Raw genomic sequence first — 25,666 nt, forward strand, 5'->3', positions numbered from 1 at the left:
GTGAGAAGGGAAGTGTTGCCTCTTAGAGGCGCCCGGGCAGGGGTGGTATGTAATTGTCCCAGGTCACTGGGTGGGGGCTCAAACTGGTTTTGCATTACGTTATTGAAACAGAACCCCTCGATACTGGACCTGGCCCTTCTTGCTGCCAACTCAGAGGGTCAGAAGGGTTACACAAGTATAGGCTATAGATTGTGTTTCTTATACCTGTAACTTTGTTTACAAACCTACACTTGCTTTTGAATCTCTGTCTCAGGCTCTATTAATTAAACTTCAGTTTGGTTTTACTGTAGATGTGTCTAAGTGCCTAGTGCAAAGGTGAAGCCAGTAAGCAGGGGCGCACTGCTTCCACTGAGGCACCAGATCGGCGTGCATTGCTGGTGTCCAGGAGGAGACAGGGGACTGGGCACGGGAGTGTAACAAAGCCGGGGTGTGAATTGGTAGCCTGCAGAGAGAGACAGCAGGGCTCATGGAGCCCAGCGCCTCGCGTTGCCTGTAGCCAGTAGCTTTGGGAGAATTTCCCCCGGTGGGCACAGAGAAGGGTCCCACACTGTGAGCAGGTTGCAGCGATTTACCCTGGAGAACTCGTGTAACCCCAAAGGCATCTCAGAGCTCCCAATACAATGAATGGGGAGAAGCAGGTGCCTTAGAATGGGATCCACAGAACCCAGTGTGTTAGGAGCCATGTAAGCCAGCCAATGGGAGAGACCGACAAAAGGGATATGTGCTAAGCCCCACCCCTCTCCTGACGGTGATGCCTTTCTCTGCTAACGATCCACAGCAAGGAGCCCCTCTCTGGAGCCAGGCAGTGTGTCTGTGAGACAGAGTAAGGCACTAGCCACACTCCACACAAGATGGCTGAAGGGCAGAGGGGTGTTATAGAGTGATTCTGAGTTAATATTTGATTAAAGTGTAACAACTTGAACAAAAAAGACAGAGGGAGCCTCACATCAGAATGTCCCATAGCCCAGTGGTTAGAACAGAGGTGAGCAAACTACGGATGTGGCCCAGGGGACCCTCTTGCCAGGCCCCTAAGCTCCTGGCCCGGGAAGCGAGACCCCGCCCGTCCCCCACAGCCTCAGCTCACTGTGCTGCCGGCACAATGCTCTGGGCTGCAGGACTGGGAGCTCCTGGGGCAGTGCAGCTGCAGAGCCTCGGCCTGACCCAGTGCTACAGGCAGGGAGTAGGGCGGTTGGATAGAGGGCAGGGGAGTTCAGGGTGGTGGTCAGGGGTGTCGATAAGGGGCAGGAAGGTCAGAGGGTGGGGAACGGGGGTTGAACGGGAGGAGGGCAGTCAGGGGCAGAGGTTCCAGGGGCAGTCAGGGGACAGGGAGGTGGATGGGGAAAAGGGTCCCGGGGAGGCTGTCAGGGAACAGGGGGGCTTGAATGAGACAGGAGTCCCGAGGGGGCCGTCAGGGGGCAAGAAGTGGTCGGGGCCAGGCCGTACAATTTTGGAAACCTGATGCAGCCCTCAAGCCAAAAAGTTTGCCTGCCCCTGGCTTAGAGCATTCTCTTGAGAGATAGAAGATCCTTGTTTAAATGCCTTCTCTAGTAGAGATGGGGGACTTGAACCAGAGTCTTCTACATCCCACGTGGGTACTCTAACCCCTGGGCTAAATGTTACAAGGGAGGTGCACCCTCTTTCCATCTCCCACCTCATGCTGTGTGCTGTTGGGTGACCTCTGAGCACATCTACTAGATCAGGCCCCACGAGTGAGCTAGATGTTCCTCCCCTCAGTTGATGTGTCTCCGGGGTCACAGGTGGGAGATAGGTGCCCAGATGTCTATAGCAAGGCAGCCATGTATTCCATGTGTCCAGAGGCAGAAACTTAGACACTAAGAGAATGTTTACACCAGGGATTAATGCCCCAAGTAAGTTTAGGTGCCTACAGGGTTGGGTTTCAACCAAGTGGAGTTTTGTGGACTATGGTGCCTAAAACTGGGATTGAGAGGCTTATGGCTGGGGTTTCTTTGTAGGTCCAGGCCATAATGCACAATGCAATTCCCAGATAAAAACTACATTAATGTGGAGTTAAGGCTGAGGGGACGTACTTGTAACTGTAACCCTTCTGCCCCTCTGAGTTGGCAGCAACAAGGGCCGGGTTCAGTATCCAGTGGTTCCGTTTCAATAACACAATGCAAAACCGGCTCAAGCCCCCACCCAGTGACCTGGGAAAATTACATACCCCCCCCCCCCGGTGCCTCACTTCCCCACTTGCAAGCATGGAGTCTGAGTATAGCAAAATCCTTTTAATAAAGGGGGGGAAACAATGCAGCATTCTGTTGGAGAAACACCACAAACAGGCTTATAACACAAACCATCAGCAAAAAAAACCACCTCTAAGTATGTTTGGCAATGTCCTTTTCCCCCCTCAGGGTCTTAAGTCTAAATCACCCCAGAGTTCAAAAGTTTTAACCCCACACCCCGATTGGAAATGGGGGGGGCAGCACAGGGTGTAAAGGGGCACCTTATGTGGGCCGAGGCCAACTGCCCTGCCTCTCCGTGGAGATCTGCTGCAGCCTTCACCACAAACAGCTCTGTTCCTCTCACTGTTCTATGGGCTGCTCCAACCGTTCCACACCCTGCTCCGCTCCACCAGCCATCCTATGAACTACTCCAGCTGTTCCCACAAACGGCTCAGCTCCACTAGGCTACTCCAACCATCCTACAAACTGCTCTGCCAGCCACTAGTTAACACAACACAACACAACACTCAGTGATCTCAGCTCTTAGTGGTTTCAGCTTGTAGTAGGGGAGCCCCAGTGCTGTTGCACCATTGGTCCAAAGTGAATTCAGCGCAACAACTTCTAGATTCCTAATAGACTCAAAATTAGCTCTGCTGTTCAACAGTGAGAGAGAGAGAGAGAGAGGGAGAAAGAAGTGCAATTAGTATGCCAGACTCTCAAAAGGGAACCCATACCATCAGATACACATACCTGTCCCTAACCTCTCTCAATTCACTAGGTTTTGGCACCCATGTCCCTTGTCTAGCAAGTGCTACTTAAGTGATGGTGAAACTCTGTCATAAAGCAGTTTCGTAGTCCTCATTCACATAATCAGGGTGACAACACTTTACTCCTCCTGCCCCAATAACAAAGAAATTGGGGATCCCACAGCTGTCAAAGTAACCATCCCAGGCTGCCGTTGGCTATGCTAGGCAGGGTGGGTGTGCAAATGCAAATACCTGAAATTCTTTTCCACACTCCCCATAATTCTCCACCAGATGTCAGGATATAGCTCATCCTGACTCTGCTTACATAACTTAAAGGTAAAATACATTACAGGAGGAATCTTTTAATTATTCCCAAACCAAGTGTTATACACCCAGGAAATACAAATTATGGTTAAATTATAAAAGAAATCTATGGTCTAGCAATCAGCTAAGGGGGGAGAGATAGCTCAGTGGTTTGAGCATTAGTCTGCTAAACCCAGGATTGTGAATTTAATCCTTGGGGGGGCATTTGGGGAACTAAGGTAAAAATCTGGGGATTGGTCCTGCTTTGAGCAGGGGGTTGGACTCAATGGCCTCCTGAGGTCCCTTCCAACCCTAATATTCTATGATTCTAAGGTACCTAAACAACCTTAACTCTGCCCTGTAGTAAGATCATGAGGGGAAAACTGAAAAATATTGTGTGCCTTTAAAAATCAGTTTCATTTAATGTAGAACCACACACACTGCTCTGCACTGATAAGACCTGTATGGTTATTGTATGGAGTCACTGCAGGGTGGGGCTGAGGTTGTGGGTGTGCATGGTCACTGAGGGTAAAATCCCTCCCCCCCACACCATATTACATGGGCATGGAAGGGTCAGAACACAGGGGGTTCCCAGGTGAGGGATCCTGTCAAACACTGGACAAGTCTCTCTGGGTTCATCTACATTGCAAAAAACCTTGGGTCAGTGGGTCTGAGCTTGGAGCAAGTGACTCGGGCTTGCAGCGCTCGCACTCCAGGGCTGAAAATAGCAGTGTAGAAGTTACTGCTTGGGCTGGCACCTGTGTTCTGAAACCCAGCGATGGGGGAAAGCATCTCAGAGCCTGGGCTCCAGCCCGAGTGGGAACGGTTACACTCCCAGATTTAGCCCTTGCAGCACAAGCCCCAGGCAGTTGACCCAGGCAATGAGACTCGCAGCCACAGGTGGGTTTTTGCACTATACACGTACCCACAGTCTCCAGCAATGAGACTGACCGAGCTGGGCTGGTGTATGCAGGGCCCTGGGCTCAAGGTGCCATTTCTGTAATTCCCATGGGGTTTATTAGGACAAATGGGCCATTCACCCTTCAGAGCCTCTTTGTGTCAGCGCAAGCAGCCCTGAGCTCACTGCTTGGGGCTCTGGTGTTGAGATGGAGACATTCCCTGTCACTCATTCAAACAGGCTCTAACTCCACTTGCTAAAAATTGAGCTAAAGATGTTAAACTGTGACTCCACTGGCAGTAAATGTGGCTTTCAATTGAGTTCAGTTGGCTCAACTAAGCTGACATGACTGACTTCACATGAAATCTTCAACGCATCCCATTGGTCCCAGACACTGACCTTTCTGCCTCTTCATCTCAGATTGCAGAGCCTCTAAAGGGAGAAAAAAGGGAGAGGTGAGACTTCCCCCTGTCGTGTTTATGGGGATAGAGTTAATATTGTAACTGGCCCAGACACTGACCTTTCTCTTGTTCCCGTTCAGACAGCAGGGTCTCTAGAGAGAGAACAGGGTGAGAGGTGATGCATCAATTCATAGATTCCAAGGCCAGGAGGGACCACGTAGAAGGGCCGGACTCACCCCTGCAGTGCCTCCTGCTGGTGACTTCCGGGAATTAGCTCTGTTTCCAGCCCAGAGCACCCTCTACAGGCCAGTGATCCACCTTCAAGATACTGGCCCCCGTGTCCCTCCCAGGACCCCAGTGCCCCTTTAACTGGGACTACCCCTCCCAGGGGAACCCCCACCTCACTATCCCCACTTTGCCTCAGTATTGGCTACTGCCCAGTCTCCATCTAGCCCCCATTCCCTGGGGCAGACTGCAGTATCAGCCACTCATCATAGGCAAAGGGGTTTGGACCTGCTGCCTTTGTCTACCCCGGGCTACCCCCTGAAACCCCCAGTACCTCTTGGCCTAATGCTAGGCCACAGCCTGGGGCTTTCCAGGCAGGATCTCCCCAGCTCCTCTGGCTTTCCCCAGCCCTACTCCACTCTAGTACCTTCACAGGCACCCTGCAGCCAGGCCCTTTTCCCTCTACAGGCAGAGGAAGAATGATGGGGTTCCTGGCTCACTGCCTCTTATAGGGGCCAGCTGGGCCTGATTGGGACCTGGCCACAGCTGGGCCTGCTTTCTCCCAATCAGCCCAGGCTTCTTGCCCCAGATACAGCCCTCTCCTGGGCTGTTTTAAGCCCTGAAGGGCAGGAGCAGGGGACCATCCTGCTACAGATCATTATGTTTGATCGCACTCCTGTCACTGTTCTTTTATTAGTTGTCCCCCAAAATTAGTGGGTTTCTGAAGTCCTGTAGATCCTCCCCTTAGGCTGGGGGGGGGGATCCTTTAGCATTGGGCGGGCTTCCTCCCGCCCAGTTTCCCGGAAGCCCAATAGATACAGATCATTATGATCACCTAGTCTGATCCCTGTATAACACAAACCTGTGGGCTTCCCCACAACAATTCCTACAGAAGATCATTTTTAGAAAAACATCCATCTTGATTTACAAACTGCTAGTGCTGGAGAATCCACCACGGCCCTTGGGAAATTATTCCAATAGTTAATTAATAATGGTGAGATTTCACCCTATTTTATTTATGGGGATAACTCTACTTCCAGCTAGTGTGATGGGATCCAAACACTGACCTTTCTCGCTCTCCATCTCAGATCGCAGAATCTCTAGAGAGAGAAAAGGGCAAGAGGTGAGATTTCACCATCATGTTTAAGGTGCAGTTACTGCTATTAACATAATTGTGCTGTAACTATGGAAGCGAGGCAGACAGACTGACAAACAGGACACACAGACAGATCTGTCTCAACATCCCTGCACTGACCATCCCTCACTTTCCTTCCCACTGACCATCACCTCTAGGAGCTGCTCTAAGTGTCTCCCCCAGGAGCCATCCCCGCTTCCTAGGATCCATCACTCCTGTCTGATCTGACTGTTGTGGGTGAGAGGAGAGAAGGTCTCTTTTTTGTATCCAGTTCTCTGTCTGCTCCCCTCTGTGCCCATCCCCTGAAAAGCCCCAGCTCTCCCCAGCTCCTGACTGTGGGGATGAGGGAGGGAAGTGAGTGATGGGAATGGGGCATTGACCTGAGCTGGATACGGGACAGGGTCTGATTGGCTCCATCATAGGTCAACTCCTGGCCATGTCTCACTAGGGTCATGCCCATTGCCTGATCCTAGTGATATCTGGGACCAGCTCCTTCTAGGGCCTGGGCAGATGGGGTGCCCCAGCTAAGAATGGAGTGGAGGATGGGCTGTATGCTTGGGTCAGCATGAACTATGAAGGGGTGTGTGGATGGGCCCTACAGGCATCGCCTCTAAGATCGGCTCTTTCCTACTTGGAGCTCATCTACTTGGTGCATCAACCCTGGGGTACCAACACTGCAGGAAATGGAGGTAGCATCATGTCTAACAGTCACTGCTGAGCACAGCCTGAGCAAGACCATCTTATGCCCAGTGTGAGCAGCGTCTCAGACCAGCTGTGCAAGTCCTGAGTGTGTTTGTGTTATTACAGCATCCTAGCCACAGCTCACCAGTGCAACTGGTGCAGAGAATTCTCTGCAAGGCCCAGGGAACAAGACAGTGATAGTTAATTTTTCTGATTTTTTTAGTGCTTGGAAATAAATGATAGAATCATAGAATATCAGGGTTGGAAGGGACCTCAGGAGGTCATCTAGTCCAATCCCCTGCTCAAAGCAGGACCAATCCCCAACTAAATCATCCAAGCCAGGGCTTTGTCAAGCCTGACCTTAAAAACCTCTAAAGAAGGAGATTCCACCACCTTTGGCTCGTTGTTTATGTTTATGAACCCTGTTTGTGGTGTTTTCCCAAATTAATGCCAGGTTATTTCCCTCCTTTATTACAAGTTTCTTTCTACACTGAGACTTTGTGCTTGCAAGAGGGAAAGTACTGCCAGAGGGTGGTATATAATTGTCCCAGGTTACTGGGTGGGGGCTCAAGTTGCTTCTGTGTTGCACTGATGTACAGAAACCCCTAGATATTGAACCCGGCCCTTGTTGCTGCCAGTTCCAACAGACAGAAGGTTTACAGGTGACCGTTCTACAGGTACAACACAGCTCCTCTCTGCTTCTCTGAATTGCCTGCTTCCATCCTCACTGGGAAATCATTGTAACAGACATTTCCCCTTCCCAATTCTTCAGATACTTGTAAATTCCCACACAGCACTTCAGGCGAGAAAACCCTGCCTGGGACTTTCACAGCTGCCTTGGGGTTTGCACACTTGGTGCCCATTAATTTAAACAAAAATTGAGTATTCAGATCCCTTAGGCAGCTTTGAAAACCCAACATTGCTAGAAATGGCCAGATCACTGAAGGCCAATTTCTGCCCCTTGTGATCAGAGGAAAACCTACAGCTGAGCACTTGTACTACAATAGAGAGTTTATTGCCCTGTCCCTGTAGCAGGATCTCAGGGCCTGTCTACACCTACAGCACTGCAGCTGCACCAGTGCAGATGCGCCGCTGGAGCGCGTAGTGGAGATGCTACCTACGCTGACAGGAGAGCCTCTCCCATTGGGGTAGGTACTTCACCTCCCTGAGAGCTAGGTCGGGATCACTGAGTTGCTCACGGGCAAGGATTTCCCACACCCCCGAGTGAGGGATGTAGTTCTACTGACAGAAGTGTGCAGTGTAGATCCACCCTCAGGCTGAGTGCAGCAAGTTTCAGCGCAGTAACTTGCCAGTGTAGACAGGCTTCCCCCACCGGGAGCTACGCCCCTCATGGAGTGGTTTTCCTAGAGCACAGGGAGAGCTGTCTCTGGGCACTGCTCCATGACCACACTGTAGAGGAGGTAACCTCTCCATTATCACTACTTTCCCATTCGCAGCTCCTACTCATCTAGATGGGGAGGGGAAGGGGCATGCACAGACGGGGGAATGGAGCAGAACTGGAGCTGAAGAAATCTCCTCTCTCTTACTGTCCGTTAGTTTTTTCTTGCCAAGTAACAAATGTCAGTGGTCCAAGCCCAGCTCACTGAGCCCCACACGGGTGTTTCAATGTAAGCAGTGTTGATCCTGTGGAATAGTTCAGAATCCCATTCGATTGGGATCCTTTAGTGAGCATTGAAGGGGTGAAGCCATTTGACCCTTCTCAACTCAAATATGAAGTCATCATTCACCCTCCCCCTGAATCCCATTGCCTGAAACTCTTCTGAACATGGAATCAAAGCTCCTTAATCCCTGTATCTTTACTTTTGTTTTTCATTTTTCTCTTTCCCCCCAACTTCAAATCCCCCCCACCCCTCGTTACTTCACCTGTTGCTCTGTGTCGCCTCCAGAAGCAGTAAGCGGCCAGGGCCATGAGAACAGCCAGGAGAGCCAGGATCACCCAGAGAGCCACTTTCGATTGATTGACCCTGGGGAAAAATGGCTCTGCAAGAGAAAGTGCCATTGACTTGGGAGCAAACACGCGCAGAATGAAGGCAGGACACTGCGACAGTGGTGACACCGTGATTAGTTAAAAGAATCTAACAGGGAAATACACTGTGAGAGGTGATTCCTTTGTGCTTTATTATTAAGTCAATGAAAGTCCAGGCTTCATTCTTCTTACTTATCATGGTTCATTAATGGGAGGGGGCGTGCTGGAGGTAGGGAGGGGGTAGAGACAGGGTGGAGCTCTGCTGTGTTACATCAATCCCCCACTGGCATTAATTCAGGTATTCCCTAGGCTGCTCTAACTGATCCTCAAGCTGCAGCCAGTGCAGACTGGCCCTGAGAATCAGAGAGTTGTGACCAGCTCCCTGACACCCCCAGCTCCCCTGTGCTCAGAGGGGCTCAGCCACATGAGAGAGTCTGGCCCAAAATATCTTATTGCAGGATTTTAATACAAACAAAACTTGAGCCTGGAAAGTCAGATTAAAAATTCTTCCAGATTCCTCTTCCCTAGGCCCTGGGGCAATGCTGACGACAGGATCCTTGCTATGTGGTTAGTGTGATGTATTAAAAACTGTGTAAAAATCACAAATTGTCCCCCTGAATCCTGAGGGGATTTCTGGTGCTTGCAGGCTAGGGGGCTCTGTAAGGAGCATGCAGTGTGGGGCCTCTGCAGTCATTCTGCACAGAGCCAAGTGGGCTGTGTTCTGCCTCCCTGCCTCAGGGAGCAGCCTGCTTTGTCTCTCTCTGCATTTGGCTGTTGTGTGTTAGAGTTCTGGATTCTTGGGAATAAAGCAGTGTTACATTGCACCCTTCCAGGAAGAGTATTTGTTTTGTTTCTAACTCTCTGTGGGTATGCTGGGAACACAACAATCATGTGATACCGGTCATAGCATATGCTTATCAGCAGTGCAGCACTATGAGATCTCAGATGAATAGTGATTAACATATGCAACATTGTTATTATAGTGATGAACTACTCATTCTGTATTAACAAAGTTATTTAGTAGATAATAACACAGAAAAAATGAACCTTTTTTTCTAAAAATTAAGATGCTTTTAGCTAAAAGTTTGTTTCTGCATGTTTTGGGCCTGATCCTTTAGTGTTAGCACTGCCAAAACTCTCATCAACCTGGTTATGCAAGGAAGATAGGATCTGTCCCACTGTGTGACTGTGAAATAAAAAAACACAATGTACATTCATGGCCGATGCTGGCTGTGGAGCTCTATGATTACTGCCTTCTGTGCAATTAAGCACAAGTTACGACCTGATCCTCAGTTATGACTAGGGCAAAATTCTCATTTAAGATGATTGGAGTTTTGCCAGAGTCTGAACTGAAGTACTGGGCCCAGAGTGGAGCTTTTATACTGATGTGGTCATTTCAGACATCATCTAAGTAGCAATGCTCAGACCATATCCAGGACTCTCTTGTGCTAATCCGGAAAAACGACTTAATTGGCTAAATTTGCATAAATACAGAGCACCCAGCAGTTCTCAGTGAGAAGAAAGGAGAGTTCCCTCCCTCTCCACACTGAGAACTGTGATCCTCACAGCACACACAGAGAGGTTAGATACAAACATAAATATTCTGGCTGGAAGGTTGCAGCATAACACGACTGTATCCCTTAGAATCCAGAACCTTAACCCACAAGAACCCCACGATGGAGTCCCTAAGACAGTGGGCACAACTCATCATATCACGCTTTATGTAACACTGTGACACACTGTGTCCCATATAACACCCTGAACCCCCATGTTCACCACGGTTCTATGGTTATGATATATCTTGTACAAAGTATGCTTTGTGAGGTATATTTTGAAAATTCATAATTCAATGAACATCACTGTTCTGTTCTGTTAAAATGTGTACGTTAACATTGTATGTGGAGCTATGAGATTTTACTATGTTTGTTAGTGAAATATATTGTAATTCTGGGGAATGTCCACAGACTAGCTCCTGTGAAACAACAAAGAACTGATGACAGGTGTTAGAAAGCTATTAACTGCTGAGGCAACCATTTGTCATCGGGGGACTGTAAACAAAGGATTTGCATATCATCCCTTGTGACATCTCGAATGTTACATACACGGCTGGTGTGAACAAGAAATTTACAGTTCTCCTGACAGACTCTTCAAGTCTCACATACACGGGTCTGTTTTGTCTATACCCCAGTGGGGAGTAATCCTCGAAGAGAGGAGCAGAGTATAAAATAATAGACAGTGATCTTGACATTACATCTCTTTCCCCATGTCTACTCATAGCAATAAGATTGCTTGAAAGTCAATAGGAGCATCATTGAACTGGGGGTGTGGGGGGTGCAGGGGAAGAGTTGGTCCTAGCTGGAAGGCTTTCCAGTTAGTATGGGCTTCAGTACGTTTTGGGGCGTGAGAACCCTTTTTGCTTTCAAATCTTACTTAGCTTAGTAAAGTTTAGGAATTAGTTTTTGGTTTTATTTTTTATTTCTTTTGTGACTAATTCTGACCTTTATGCCTTTTCACTTATTATCACTTAAAATCTACCATTCTGTAGTTAATAAACTTATTTTATTTTTTTACCTTTACCAGTGTGTTTTGGTTGAAGTGTTTGGGAAATCTGTACTCAGGTTAACAAACACCCCAGCAGAATCATTTCCTTTGATGAAATGACTGACTATTAAAGATTGTTCAGTAATGTGCTGGACACTACAGGATGCACATTTCTGGGTACAAGGCTGGGGAATTTGTGAGTGTTACCCTGTATGTTATGTAGTTCATAAGTGGCTGGGAAAGCATTCATGTAACTTTGCTGGGAGTGACTTTACATGCTAATGGCTGTGTGAACAGAGCCTGCTTTTCACTAGCAAAGCCATGTAACAGGCATCCTGGGCTGGAGAGTTAAAGGGACACAGCAGTTCAACAGTCCAGACTGTACCCTAGGGCATGTCACAAACAGGACTTTACTTCTTAGAATCCAGAACCATAACACACAAGAACCCAAACCGGAGAGGGGAGGCTGCTCCCTAAGGCAGTGGGCACCTTGCTTTACATTGGCTTGGCTATAGGAACAGTTAGTGCATGGCAGGCTGGGGTGTAAATCCACCTTGCACTAGCCTGCTGTGTGCACCCTGCTGCTGTGCACTGAAAGTTCCCTGGTGTACGTAGATCTGTTCCCATTTCAAAGTGGGGCAGATCAAAGCACACTATGGAATTGTTAGTGCATGTAGCAGGGGCCACACAGACAGTTAGTGTGCACCAGATTTACACCCTAGCTTGCCACAAACTAACTGTTCCTGTAGACAAGCTCTGATTTTGCATTTTTACAGAGCCCTCTGTTCTGCAAACAGCACCTGGCAAACACCCGTCTCTTAAAGTGACAACTTGCAATACCAACACAGTCCACACTACACCACAAGAACAAAAAGAATTCCCTCCCCCACCCCTACTGAGAAGAATGATGGTTGCTGGTGTGACATTACGCTCTATATTCTTTATGAAAATACGCTTATGATATGAACAGGACATAACTGAGATGTACTTTATGCAAGTAAGGTATCATTTGAAAGGTTGTGATTTAGTGAATGTGATTATCCTATTTGTATCCATGCATCTTTTTTGTATCTGAAGTTAGGAATATTGACTATGTATCTGTATTCCAACTATACTACTTTGGGTGACAGCCACTGTTAACACTTCAGATACAACAATGGAGAAGCCAGACAGGGCCGATGGCCCATCAGTGAGGACAATGGACTGTGAAAAGGCTTGGCCTTCCTGTGGATGCTCCATAGTGCCACTAACTCATGGATGCTGTGATGCTACAGAGTCAGGTGATCTGGTTATCTGATACTAACTTCCATTTTGGACGGCTGAACTTTTCCATTGGGAGTTGGGGGAATCAAACAAAGGTTTCCTGCCTTATCAAAATCCTACATAAGGTGGGGGATGGAAACAATCAAGGTCTTCAGTTCATTTCTCCGCTGCCTCCCCACCCAAAGAGACACTGAAAAACATCTGGAAACAAGAACTGCTTGACCCAGGCTGGAAAGATATTTGGCCTGTGAAGGAATTTACCTAATACTGACCTCTATCGAGAGTGAGGAATTGCTATATGTAACCAATTTCATTAGTGAATCTAGCTTAGTGTGTGTGCTTTGTTTTATTTTCTTAGTAATCTGCTTTGTTCTGTTTGCTACCTCTTTAACCTCTTAAAATCCATCTTTTGTAGTTAGTAAACATATTTCTTGTTTATAATATAATCCAGTTTATATAATTTCTAAGGGGGTCCCACCCATAACAGCTGAGTACTGAGCTATTATGAAAATGTGGCCAATGGTGTCCCAGCCTGCAAGGTGCTAAACACCCTCAGCTCCTACTGGAGTCAAAGTTTATGTCTATATTGCAATTAAACACCCACAGCTGGCCTGTGCCAACTAACTCAGGTGTGCTGGGCTCAGGCTAAGGGGCTGTTTAATGGCAGTGTAGATGGGTTTAGGCTGAAGCCCGAGTTCTGGGACCCTCACAGGCTCCTAGAGCCTGGTCTCCAGCCCGAGCCTGAACATCTACACTGTCATTTAACAACCCCTTAGCCTGAGCCAGTTGGCACAGGGCACCAGCAGGTGTCTAACTGCAGTATAGACATATCCAGAGAGAACTGAGGTTGTTCAGGACTTTCCAAGACGTGCTCAGCGCCTTGAAGGTTCAGGCCAATAAATGGGAGACACAGTGATAAATACTTTCCGCTCACGTCTGCAGTATCACAATCTATACAGGTGCAGCATGGACGGGCACTGACCTGCTATTGAAATTGCTGACTCTCTCTTCTGGTTGAGTCGGAGATTCCTGACACAGCAGGACACTTTCTGGTTGGACTCTTCTGTTATAACAATGGCAATCTCTGTTTGAAACAGGTCATCAGCCTCTGGGGTTATTGCTTTAGAGGTTGATGGTAAGATCTTCCCCTGGAGATCTCTCCACTGAGCCTCGGGCTCTGGGTACCATCTGGATGATCGACATACCACCCGGATCCCTCCATCCTGATGTCCCTCCACAGAGATGTCAGGATCAGAGCCCAAACCTACAGAAGCAATAAATGAACCTGTGATAATCCTGCAGTGCCCAGTAAAAAGCCAAAAGCTTTATTACACTGTTATCAAAAGCAATTTCCTGTTAAACTAATAATCAAATGTGAGTCCATGAGTGTGGCTGGTCAGTTAATCTGGTCAGATTCATATTTGATAGACAGTAAAATTAACATTAATGTCAAGGCCGTTCTATGCACAAATTTGTTCCACTTTAGTTAAACTGGTTTAGTTAATCAAGTATAGATCCCTGTGTGGACACTCTTAAATCAAGAAGGAATTGACTCAAGGTAAAGCAATATAAGCCCTTTCCAAACTCTTTTAGGAGTGTCCACACAGAGCTTTGCACTAGTTCATCAGAACCAGTGCCCATGTATGTGTAGACAAATGTTAAATTAATTCGCAAATAAAAAATCCCCGCTTGGCAGTGCCTTGTAGGCTTACAGAATAAATAAGTGAACAGCAGAAAACTGATACAACTGAAAACCAGAAAATACACTCAGCAAAACAGAAACACAAACACTCACACTTCTCACACCAGATCACACTTGGAGGGTTTATTATTGATGAGCTAAACTGAAATAAAACTATCTTAATCTGAAACAAGAGTTTTGTACCTTAATCAAAAGTGTGAATTCAAACAGATTTCATTATTGCAGGGTCAGTGTGTGTGCAGAGAGGCCCTTAGGCTGTTTGGAAATTTCACACAGACCATCCTAGAAAGGAAAATGACCTACAAAGAGAGACAAAGAAGCTACGAGTGTCTGGAGCCTTCCCCATATGGGATTCTTGCACAGGCTGTGGAGTGCTCACCGAGCAGGGGTGTGACTCACACGGCTTTGGTCTGACAGACTCAGAGGAAATGCCCAAGAGCCACAGACAAGGACTGAGGTTAAAAGGCCTGATGTGAAAATTCTATGTAACCCTCCATGCTTCTGTTTCTGTTCCTTTTAAACAGCCCATTGATTCCAGCTAGCTGGGGACTCGCAGGTAAACAAAGGGAAAAGTTCATGAGCCCTTGCAGCAAGCTCAGTAGGGCATCTCCAAGGGTGGGGGACAATTCCACTCCCAAATACAGTAAAAACTGTTTTATCCGGCATGTTGGGGCAATGGGGGGTACCAATGAGTGAAAAATTCCAGTTAACTAAGGGAGAGAGTTTGGGTGCAGGAGAGGGTGCGGGGCTGGGGGTTGGAGCGCAGGCTCTGGGAGGGAGTTTGGGTGATGGAGGGGGTTTGGGGCAGGGTTTTGGGGAGCAGAAAAGGGGACGGGGTGCCGGATCCTGGGACACTTACCTCAGGCAGCTCCCTGCAAGTGGTGACCTGTCCTGGCTGCTCCTAGATGGATGCATGGGAGGTGGCTCCGTGTGCTGCCCCCACCCCTCACTGAGGGAACTGCAGCCAATGGGAGCTGTGGGCTGAGGTTGCATGCAGAGCCTCCTGGCCACCCCTCTGCTAGCAGCAGCTGGGACAGGTCACTGCTTGCAGGGAGCCACCCGAGGGGGAGCCACCAAATCTGGCACCCTGCATCCCCTCCCATCCCACAATCCCTGCCCTGAGCTCCCTCCCACACCCAAACTCCCTCCCAGAGCCTGTGCCCCAGCCCTACACCCCAACCCCCAGCCCTGCACCCCTTCCCATACCCAAACTCCGTCCCAGAGCCCACATTCCATAACCCCTCCTGTGCTCCAACCCCCTGCCAGCCCTGCGCCAAGCGGATTATAAACTGCAATTTCAATGATGATCAGAAATGACAGTTTACAGAGCTTTCTAGCTGCTGAAGTGCCAGATAAAACAGCGTTTACTGTATGAAGAAAAAAAGTTGCCAAAATCTTAAGTTAGTTTAGCCAGGCTCAGGGAGTGTCAGCCATACCAGATCTCCACCCTGAGCACTGATAGTCACAGGCCTGTTTTACTCATTGCAGCAAGAAGATAACCACAATGACAAGGATATCAGCCTACTGGAAGAACTGGGTGCTTGCTGTTTGTTCAGCTCAGTGGTGATATTAATGCCATGTCAGTAATGTATGTTTTAAAGGCATAGGATTTGGGGCCTCTGTGTGAACAATTTGGTAGTGAAGAAATCTGTATGTTTGATGCTAATTTCATTGTTGTTGTTTGCAACGCGTTGGATATAATGATAAGATTGCGTCTAGATTTATGAGGAGTCTCAGTTAACTCTCAGCTTGTCCTCTTATGAACCTAACGATTGTTTTAGTTTGAGCAGCTTTACTCCATTGTGGTGTCTTGCTCCAGTCTGGAAGAAATTCAGGCTATGAGCATCCATGACTGTCCAAATGTGTATATTTAATCTCACGTGTTATTATGCCCCTCTTTGTTCCTGGAGTAACATGGAATTACAGTGGGTGCTTGTGTAACCAAAGTGTGGTGGGTTACATGTACATTACACAAGGGAATGCCTTGTGGTTATAAAGTAATATCCAGTCATGGCCATGATTGGCAGCTCAGGTTACCCACAGTTAATAGTTATTGTGCTGTGGATGGGAGTGAGTGGCTAGAAGGATTTTAAGTAGAATGTAACATTGTCAGTGCATTAAAATTAAAATGATGAAATACACAAATTACAAGTGTTTTGGAATTATTGGCTATGATTGTCTGTCATACAGCAGCGATTAGAGGCCCCAATCTTGGGCATAAGCACCAACTTTTCCTGGCACCGGTGGGTGATCAAGCCCCCTCCCGCCCCTGACCTGCCCTCATTCCAACCCCTTCCCCAAAGTCCCTGCCCCACCTCTGCCCCATCCCTGCCCCTATTGGACCCCTTCCCCAAATCCCGGCCCCGCCTCTTCCCCAAGCGTGCCGCATTCCTCCTCCTCCACCCTCCCTCCCAGCACTTGCTGAGTGAAACAGCTGTTTCACAGCACAAGTGCTGGGAGCTAGGGGGAGAAACGGGACATGGTAGGCTCAGGGGAGGAGGCAGAGGTGGAGAGCAGGTGAGCTGGGGTGGGGGGGCAGGGTGGGGAGCTGCCGGTGTGTGCAGAGCACCCACCAATTTTTTTCCATGTGTGCTCCAGCCCCAGAGCAACCACGGAGTCGGTGCCTATGGTCTGGGGCCCTGGTGTGTTGGGCACTGCACACACATCACAGGAGACAGCCTGTGCCCTGAAGAGTTTACAGTCTAAACAGGCAAGATGGACAAAGGGTGAGAGAGGAAACAGAGGTGCAGAGACTTGCTCAAGTTCATGCACAGCTCAGTGGTAAAGGCAGGAATAGAACCCCTGTCCCTTGACTCTCAGTCCACTGCGCTATCCACTGGCTAACGCTGCCTCTCATTTAGTGGTGTTCTAGCTTATGTGCACATGCTTCATATTGCCTACTGTGACAGTGTACCCCGTAAGGCTTAATGGGGGTGCTTATAAATGTATGTATGATATAACTAGAACAGAGTTTTGCTACATATGCCATGTAACATATCTCTGTAAAGGTTATGATCTACTGGTTATGTTCATCCTAGTTGTATGCAGGCAACATTTGTGTGTTCAAAGTTATGAACATCGGCTGTATAATTGCTTGATTTCTAAGTAGCCTTAGTTGGAACATTTGGTCACTCCTTTAGAAAGGAATGTGCTGAATCAGGAAGCATTTAACAGACATAAGAGTTTGGAAGACTCCAATCCACATAAGAAGTCTACCTGAGGACATTCAAGGTAGCATGTGGGTAATGGCTGCCGCCTACAAGACCTGAGTCATGCATGGGCAGGTGACTTGCCATGTGATTCCAAATCTCCATTTTGTGACTAGATTCTACACAGGGTAAGGAGGGGTCTCCACCCACAAGAGAGAGTCTATTTAAACGCCTGGGAGACCCCTCCATTTTGTTCTTCAGCTGACTAAAGAAGGGGCCTCTCCACCCCACCGCCCCAGAATACTTAAAGGAAACTGGAACAAAGGACAGTAACTACAGCGGTGTGAGTGATTGCTGGACCCAGGCTAAAAGGAGATCAGTCTGTAAAAGGGGGCATTCTGGAACTGATGAGGAACTTATCTGTATTTAGTTTGATTAAATGTAGATTTGCGCTTTTTTTTTTATTTTGCTTGGTGACTTACTTTGTTCTGTCTGTTACTACTTGGAACCACTTAAATCCTACTTTCTGTATTTAATAAAATCACTTTTTGCTTATTAATTAACTCAGAGTATGTGTTAATACCTGGGGGAGCAAACAGCTGTGCATATCTCTCTATCAGGGTTATAGAGGGCGAACAATTTATGAGTTTACCCTGCATAAGCTTTATACAGGGTAAAACGGATTTATTTGGGTTTAGACCCCACTGGGAGTTGGGCACCTGGGTGCTAAAGACAAGCACACTTCTGTGAGCTGTTTTCAGGTAAACCTGCAGCTTTGGGACAGGTAATTCAGACTCTGGGTCTTTGTTGAAGTAGATAAGAGTGTCTGGCTCAACAAGACAGGGTGCTGAAGTCCTGAGCTGGCAGGGAAAGCAGGGATAGAAGTAGTCTTGGCACATCTGTACCAATTGTGGGGAGCTGCTACATAATCCTGCAATTTCCTGAGCAGGAACAAGAGACTGGTTCTTCCTCTACTGAACACAAACAACACCTCTCAGCAGGGACAAAGGATTGGATCAGAAGGACCATTGGAAGGAGCTGTGCACTGCTTAACTGATGGGCAGGAAGGCTAAAGTCTTCCACTACTTCCACTTAGTTACAAAGATAATTTTACAAACATTTGTGACCCTCTTGGGCAGAGGAAGTGTTGGGCGTTCCAAGAGAAGGAGAGTGGAGAAAGGGAAAGCAAGAGGGCGTGTGTGTCTGTACCTCCTGACAAGAGGCCTACAGTGAATGGGCCCTCGCCTGGTGAAGCAGCTGAGAACCTGCTCAAAGCCTAGGAGGTACAAAGTGGCTGGCTGGGGACATCCCAGGATGGGAGCCAGGAGGAGCACTGTGCCAGGGAGGAATCATCCGAGAAGGACAAACCAGAGCCAGACCCAGTTTTGCTGTCACTCAGAGCTGTATAGGACTGTGAGTACTGGAGCTTGTGACTTTGCATTGGGATTAAGGTGGGAGGCTGTTAGTTAACTAATTGGGGACGTTGTTGCTCTGTGGGGCTTTGCCAAGAGCAGCAGAAGAGGGCACTTGGAGGGGTTTGCTGTGGAAAATTAATTGGTGTCAAAGACGACCAGGAGCACCCAAGACTCACTGCTGCATGGGAACTCGACCCAGGACTCCTGAACTCAGAGTGTAGACACAGACCTTGGTGTCTGCCTTGTGACACTGTGTTTGGGCCTATGAGTCCTTGGGTTGACTGTAACCTGTTTTACCAGGGCTCCCATATTTTCCCCCTGTTGTTTTTCTACCTTCATTCCTCTGTAAATAAATATTTCCCTTTCCTATGATCTATTCCGGGGTGTGTGCATTTACACAGGGGGGTCAGAACAGGTGCCCCTGGGGTGGAAGGGAGTTACCCCACTGTGCTCCAGTGTGTGCCTGTTCTTGACCAGAGCCGCTCTGCAGAGCAGACTCCATCTTGGCCATGAGGGCTCTATAGTTACATATTAATTCCCACAAAGCACTTCCCAGTGCAGAATTACAGTTTTTCAGCAGAGCCTGGTGCCGTTCCAAATGCAGGGAGCAGCTAAACTTACATTCCTAAAACCCAAGAGATACAAAGTAATAGTACACAGCGCCCCAGCCCTGCAACCTGAATTCTGCTTCCTGGGACTGGCAATAGGCACGGGGAGCAGTTCAGTGAGGGTGGTGCCATGATAAACAGGCACGAGGAAGGTGCCATTGCTGGCGTTGTGTTTCTCGGATTTGGATGCCAGCATCTATCTGCCACTGCCTTCCCCGTGTTCGGAGTCGCTGTAGTGACTGGGGGAGGGGTTAGTTAGATCAGGCTGGCAAGATTGTCACTCAGGTCACTGTGATATGACGAGAGGGATCACGTATGTGTCTCACTGGACTGCTGAGGTCTGTAGGCTGTGTCAGCAGAAGTGCAGTGACTCTTAACCTTTCAGGAATCTGATTTGTCTTGCGTACCCCAAAGTTTCACCTCCCTTAAAAACTACCTGCTTACAAAATCAGACATAAAAATACAAGTGTCACAGCCACTGTTACTGAAAATTTGCTGACTTCTCATTTTTGCCACATAATTATAAAATAAATCAAGTGGAATATAAAATATTGAACTTACATTTCAGTGTATAGTGTATAGAGCAATATGAGCAAGCCATTGTCTGTATGAAATTTTAGTTCGTACTGACTTTACTGGTGCCTTTTATGTAGCCTGTTGTAAAACTAGGCAAATATCTAGATGAGTTCATGTACCCCCTGGGAGATCTCTGTGTACCCCCAGGGATACATGTAACCCTGGTTGAGAACCACTGCTCTAATGACCTCAAATTTAGGCCACTAACTGTACCCCAGACTCCAATGAGCCACAGAAATGTTCAAGACAATCTGAGTATGAGTGTGAATTTTAGAGCCTTAGGAAAAAAGCAGCTGTTAAACAGTGAACTAGAACAAACCTTAACCAGAGCAGAGCTACTGACCCACTATAATGAGAAAAGTCAACTGTCATCTCACAATGACCCCTCAGACTCCACTTATTACCCTGTTAAAGACGTCAAAGTATCAGAAGAAATTGCTGACCTGCCACCTGCAGTTCCAATAAAGCTTCTTCATAAGAGAGACTGGACTCAAAATAACACGTGTACTGCCCATTGTCAGAGGGTTGGATATTCCGTATTCTCAGGGAAACTCTCCCATTGGTGATGTCGTCTTTCAAGAGCTCAGTTCTCCCTCCATATTCCGGCATCTGCTCTCCGTACTGATCCCGCCCACCATGGTACAGATGCACGACTTCAGAGTACTTGGATCGGAACCATCTCACCTCCATGTTCTCAGCGCTCATCCTGGGGGAGAGGTGGCAGGACAGGATGGCCTCACCCCCTAGGGAGGCAGTGACTGGATGGTTAAGTCCAGTCACTGTGAATTGTGCTGTAAAATGTACAAAGGAAAATGGAAATTAAATTGGCAAGTGGCTGGGGGTGGCATTAACTCAGCAGTAAGACTCACAGTAAGAGAGCACCCTGGGTTAGAAGTGAACACCATGTCCCCATGCAGTGCCCTAGACATGTCTGTGAGTTCAGAGAGTCACAGGCTTGGGGTAACTGCACCTCTGACCCCTCTGTGGTCTGCTCAAGGAATGTCTCCTTAGGTCTCAGGCCTCCAGCCATCACCTCTCTCTGAACAGGGACCCACGGCCTTCTCCCTCCACACTAGGGTTTCAGGCCACTCAATTCACTGTGGTTTTCCCAGCAGGCCTGATCAAAGACCAGCATCTGTGCTTTGTTTTCTCTCTCAGGGCTATGAACAGCTTGTGCCAGCGGCTACCAATAACCAAAGAGCTCTTCCAAAGCAGAGAACATATAAGGAGAAAAGCCTGACAGAGAAAAGTTACCATAAACCAATCAAAGGTCTGAACACGCGTTATGCTTGTGCCAAAGGATTCTCATCTGGCACATGGGACTCACTGGTAGATTTCAAAGTCTTTGGTGTCTCCTCCCATCTCTTGGCACCCACAGTCTTCCCACTTCCCCATCACCTCCTTGCCCCACCCAAGTGTTTAATTTATATTGAAAGAGGTGCTAGAGCTCAGCTCCAGCATTGGCTGGGTGTCCTGATAGTGGTGGCTGCCAGCTGGGTGCCCAGCTCTGAAGACAACAGTCCTGCCAGCCGCAGCACAGAAGTAAGGCTGGTGTGATATATGGTACAATGCTACCCTGACTGCTACTATGACTCATGGTGCCTGGCACTCAGCCTGCAGCTCAAGGCAGGCTTTACACTACCACACAGGGGCTGCATCTTGCCAGAGCCCGCAGCCCTGTGGGCCACTCCTGGCTCACTGGGTGCCATTTCTGATTTTGGGGAGTGGGGGCAACTTTAACTGTGATTCCACGGGCTATATAGGTACCTGAAAATGCCAGGCTTTGTTTTTTTTATATATAACTTAGTAATTAGCTGACAGGAGCACTGTATCTATTTCCTAGAGGTAAGCAGGGTCTGAATGAACTCTCCCCTGACAGCTGAGACGGGGAGAGACTTCAGGAGCAAACTGTATTTACATGAACACACCTACTCTGTGTAAATATCTAGCAGACAGGAGCTGTGCAGCTCCAAGTGATCAACTGTGGCTGGTGTTGGGTTACAGATCACTTTAGTACTGAATGCAGGGGTAGTGAAATGCTGTTATCAGTGTTGTTGTCTTTATTGTCTGAGTAGAAGGGAGCAGAACTGTGCTTAACTTGTCCCAAATGAGAGGTCACCCTGACCTGAAAGGACCTCACTAAGCCAGGGGCTGGAATGCCAGCACTTTCCGGGAAAAGAGCAGTAATAGGGGCAAGTGTTTTAGCTAGAAGATGTGCTGCTTCTTAAGGGTTCCTGGTCTGGTTTAACTTGTTCCTCCCCATGGTTCAAAGATAATACTAAATAGGTTCTATTAGGAGCCTTTTGTTGTTTAGTGTTTAAAAGAGCTGATAATCACTTCTGGTGTGATAGTGTCTCTGCCCAGCCTCAGAGCTGACAATCACTAAGAGCTGGATAAAACCTTAAGAGACCAACCTGCCCAGGTCACAGCAGACACAGGTGATTGGCAAGAGGAATGGGGGCTGGTGGGGAACTAGTCAGAGCAAGTGCTTAGATGGTAAATCAAGCCAGGTGTCTTCTTCCCTGGGTGGGAGGTGAACCTACACAGATGCACCTCTGACCCTGATTCCTCACTGACCAAGGACAACCACTGTGAGTGGAGTGGGGTGGAGTGAGAGAGCAGAGAGGGGCTCAGAAAAGGAACTTTTGGTTGTAGAACTCAAGAACATGAAGCAGAAGACACTGCCCTACACACTCTGGGATGGGTATCCTGCTCACAGTTTTATGATTATGAATCCTGCTTGTGGCATTTTCCCTAATTAACGTCGGCTGACTTCCCTCTCCTTTCATTAAATTTCTTTTCTACACTCAGATTCTGTGCTTGTGAGTGGGGAAGTGTTGTCTCTCAGAGGCGCCCAGGGGTGGTGTGTAATTTGCCCAGGTTACTGAGTGGGACTGGAACCAGTTCTGGGTTGTTGAAGAGGAACCCATAGATATTGAACCTGGCCCTGGTTGCTGCCGACTCCACCTGGCAGAAAGGTTACATATAAAAGGAAAGAAAAAAAATAGACAAACTCCAATTAAAGCCACTTTTAAAATGTATATGTAAATTTAGAACAATCAGGAGATAATAGAGCAAAATATTCCCAATCCCAAACTTTGAGCTAACAGGTCTGGAGCTTTAACACAGATATAAGAAACACAAGTTTGATACTTTGTGCTCTATCTTTAGTAGAGATAAATAAAAATAAATAAAATCTGCTTACTTTCGCTAACAGACACAATCTCTTTTACTGCCATTATCTACTCTATTCTAGGCAATTGTTCTTCACTCCACTAAAAAAGTATTTACTTAATTTAGAAAAAGTTTTTTTTCTCTTTTATTACCAATGGGAATTTAGTTTTCTAATTACTTTTGCATTCATGTTTACCTATCACAGTCATGTACTTGACTCACTAACATTTGACTCCATCATTACTATTAGTATCAGACTTGGAACCACATATATTTTCATATGAATTGTAAGTTATTTTACAGATATAACTAAAAATGCCATTTGAAAATAAGTGACTTTCTGCACAATGGCTAAAGTTACGTGTTTAGCATTTGTTGTTGTTGTTAAACTGGCACTGCTAAGGTGAGTACAAGCTAAATTTACATTTTAGAAGGATACTATTATTTAATTGTACCACTTTAAATAATGAATGGCAAAGCACAATATGATAATAAAAGTACTAATGAGAATTACTCCAGCCAGGACAGGCTGTGCATTTTAGAACTCACTACTCAAAGACTTAAATTTAAGCATAAGAGGGAAATAAGATTATGAAATGCACAGACACGTTTTAAAAAAAAACCAGCACTGTTATCCTTAAGGAACTTTGAAAGAATAAAATTACAGGGAATATATGTGCCTTGTGCATTTCGACAGGAAGTATCAAGAATTAATAACAACAACAGTAGTACAAGTGTGTGTGTGAGAGAGAGACAGAGTGTGTAGGGGGAGTGTGAGAGACTGTGTGTGGAGGAGTGTGAGACAGTGTGTGTGTGAGAGAGAGACACAGTGTGTGGTGGGGAGAGTGTGAGAGAATGTGTGTGAGAGAGAAACAGTGTGTGGGGCTGGGAGGTGGGGTAACTCTCCCCCATGGCGTAGATTATAATCCCCAGCCCACAAAGGTACATATAACATGTATAGAGGCCATGGATAAAAGAGACACAAAAATACACAGAACATTCATAAAGTGAATTCAACAGTCCCCAAAATGTCACATGTGGCTGCAATATCTGCCACGCAGAGTTCACATGTGAGTGTTAGACATTGTCCCTATTATCTCTGAATAGGGCTCAACACATCTCGTGGGTGCCCTGGGGATAATGGTCCTGGGTCTCTGACACACCAAGGCCTTTTCCTGCTGCTCCAGAACAGAGGCCTCCTCATCTGCAGGAGGGGTGGTGTAAAGGCCAGCAAGGTGTAAAGAGATGAAAACAGATCATCACTACACAGACAATGGCGTCAAAGGTAAAGTCAGAGGCCAGATAATGGAGGGGAGAAGGAAGCAGATAAAAAAGTGAAGAAAACAGAGAGCTAGTCACTGTGGAACTGCACAGGAAGGGGTGGGTAGTGTGGGGGGGTGTCTCAGTGGCAAGACACAGCATTCAGAGAGAGCCAGTCAAATTAGCAGGATGGAAACCACAGTAGGAGGGAACCGAAATGCTCGAGTAGCTGTGGAGGCAGCCCCGGGGGTGGAGGGGGTCACTTTAAGGCAGGGGTCCCCAACGCGGTGCCTGCGGGTGCCATGGTGCCCGTGGGGGTATCTAAATGCACCCGCGTACTGGCCAGCGGATAAGCATCCACCGAAATGCCGGCGAAATTCGGCGGCATTTCGGCAGTGATGCCTCTGGATGACGCTGCTTGTCCTTACCAGACAAAAAAGGTTGGGGACCACTGCTTTAAGGGGTTCACGGAAGACATGGGATGAAAAAGCCAGCAAACATCCTCACTGTGAGATGAGGTCTAGCTCTGAGTCCTAGTCAGATGTGTCTACTGCAGCATGAATGAGTTGTGTGTAGTTACTTCTAAACTGTAGAGTCTAGGATTCAGGACTCCTCCATGGCTGAAGAGTCTGATTTGTGAGAGCAGCAAAGAATCCTGTGGCACCTTATAGACTAACAGACGTTTTGCAGCATGAGCTTTCGTGGGTGAATACCCACTTCTTTGGATGCCTTGCATCCGAAACCACATCTGCTCAACCACAAACCACAAACCACATCTGCTCAACTTGGATGCCTTGCATCCGAAGAAGTGGGTATTCACCCACGAAAGCTCATGCTGCAAAACGTCTGTTAGTCTATAAGGTGCCACAGGATTCTTTGCTGCTTTTACAGAACCAGACTAACACGGCTACCCCTCTGATACTTGATTTGTGAGGTATACGGTCTGGCAGTGCAGTGTCTAGCAATTGGAAGTGACTTTTTAAATAGTTTGCGAGCCCTGTAGTGGTGCTCACTGTGTTCTGTTTTTGAAGTTGCCAGAAAGCAGCCAGAACAGTAGGATGGATGTAGCCTCAAGGCCTGACATGATGTTGTATAGATAGTAACCATGGTTACTGAGGACCCAGCTGTGCCCTGTGCTTTCTCCATGGTACTAGTTGTTGACAAGTTGAGCAGATGTGGTTTGTAAGAGATGGCAACGGTGTGAGATGGATGTTAGGGGGGGAAGGATAGCTCAGTGGTTTGAGTATTGGCCTGCTAAACCCAGTGTTGTGAGTTCAATCTTTGAGGGGCTACTTAGGGATCTGGGGCAAAAATCAGTACTTGGACCTGCTAGTGAAGGCAGGGGGCTGGACTCAATGACCTTTCAAGGTCCCTTCCAGTTCTAGGAGATTGGTATATCTCCTATTATTATTTATTATG

General features: G+C 47.5%; 1 protein-coding gene across 2 annotated transcripts in view; it reads right to left on the reverse strand.

The window, feature by feature from the left end:
* Positions 1-25,666, reverse strand: part of LOC123345200 (butyrophilin subfamily 2 member A1-like) — a 52,192-nt gene that overhangs the window by 20,673 nt on the left and 5,853 nt on the right. For both annotated transcript variants that reach the window (XM_044981907.1, XM_044981908.1), the window contains exons 3-8: positions 20,257-20,604; positions 13,346-13,627; positions 8,457-8,573; positions 5,824-5,856; positions 4,651-4,683; positions 4,530-4,562 (exon numbers count right to left, since the gene is read on the reverse strand). In XM_044981907.1, coding sequence (XP_044837842.1) covers positions 4,530-4,562; positions 4,651-4,683; positions 5,824-5,856; positions 8,457-8,573; positions 13,346-13,627; positions 20,257-20,604 — 846 coding nt within the window. The remainder of the gene's footprint in view (positions 1-4,529; positions 4,563-4,650; positions 4,684-5,823; positions 5,857-8,456; positions 8,574-13,345; positions 13,628-20,256; positions 20,605-25,666) is intronic.

The sequence above is a fragment of the Mauremys mutica genome, chromosome 12 (assembly GCF_020497125.1).
Source record: "Mauremys mutica isolate MM-2020 ecotype Southern chromosome 12, ASM2049712v1, whole genome shotgun sequence".
Lineage (NCBI taxonomy): Eukaryota > Metazoa > Chordata > Testudines > Geoemydidae > Mauremys > Mauremys mutica.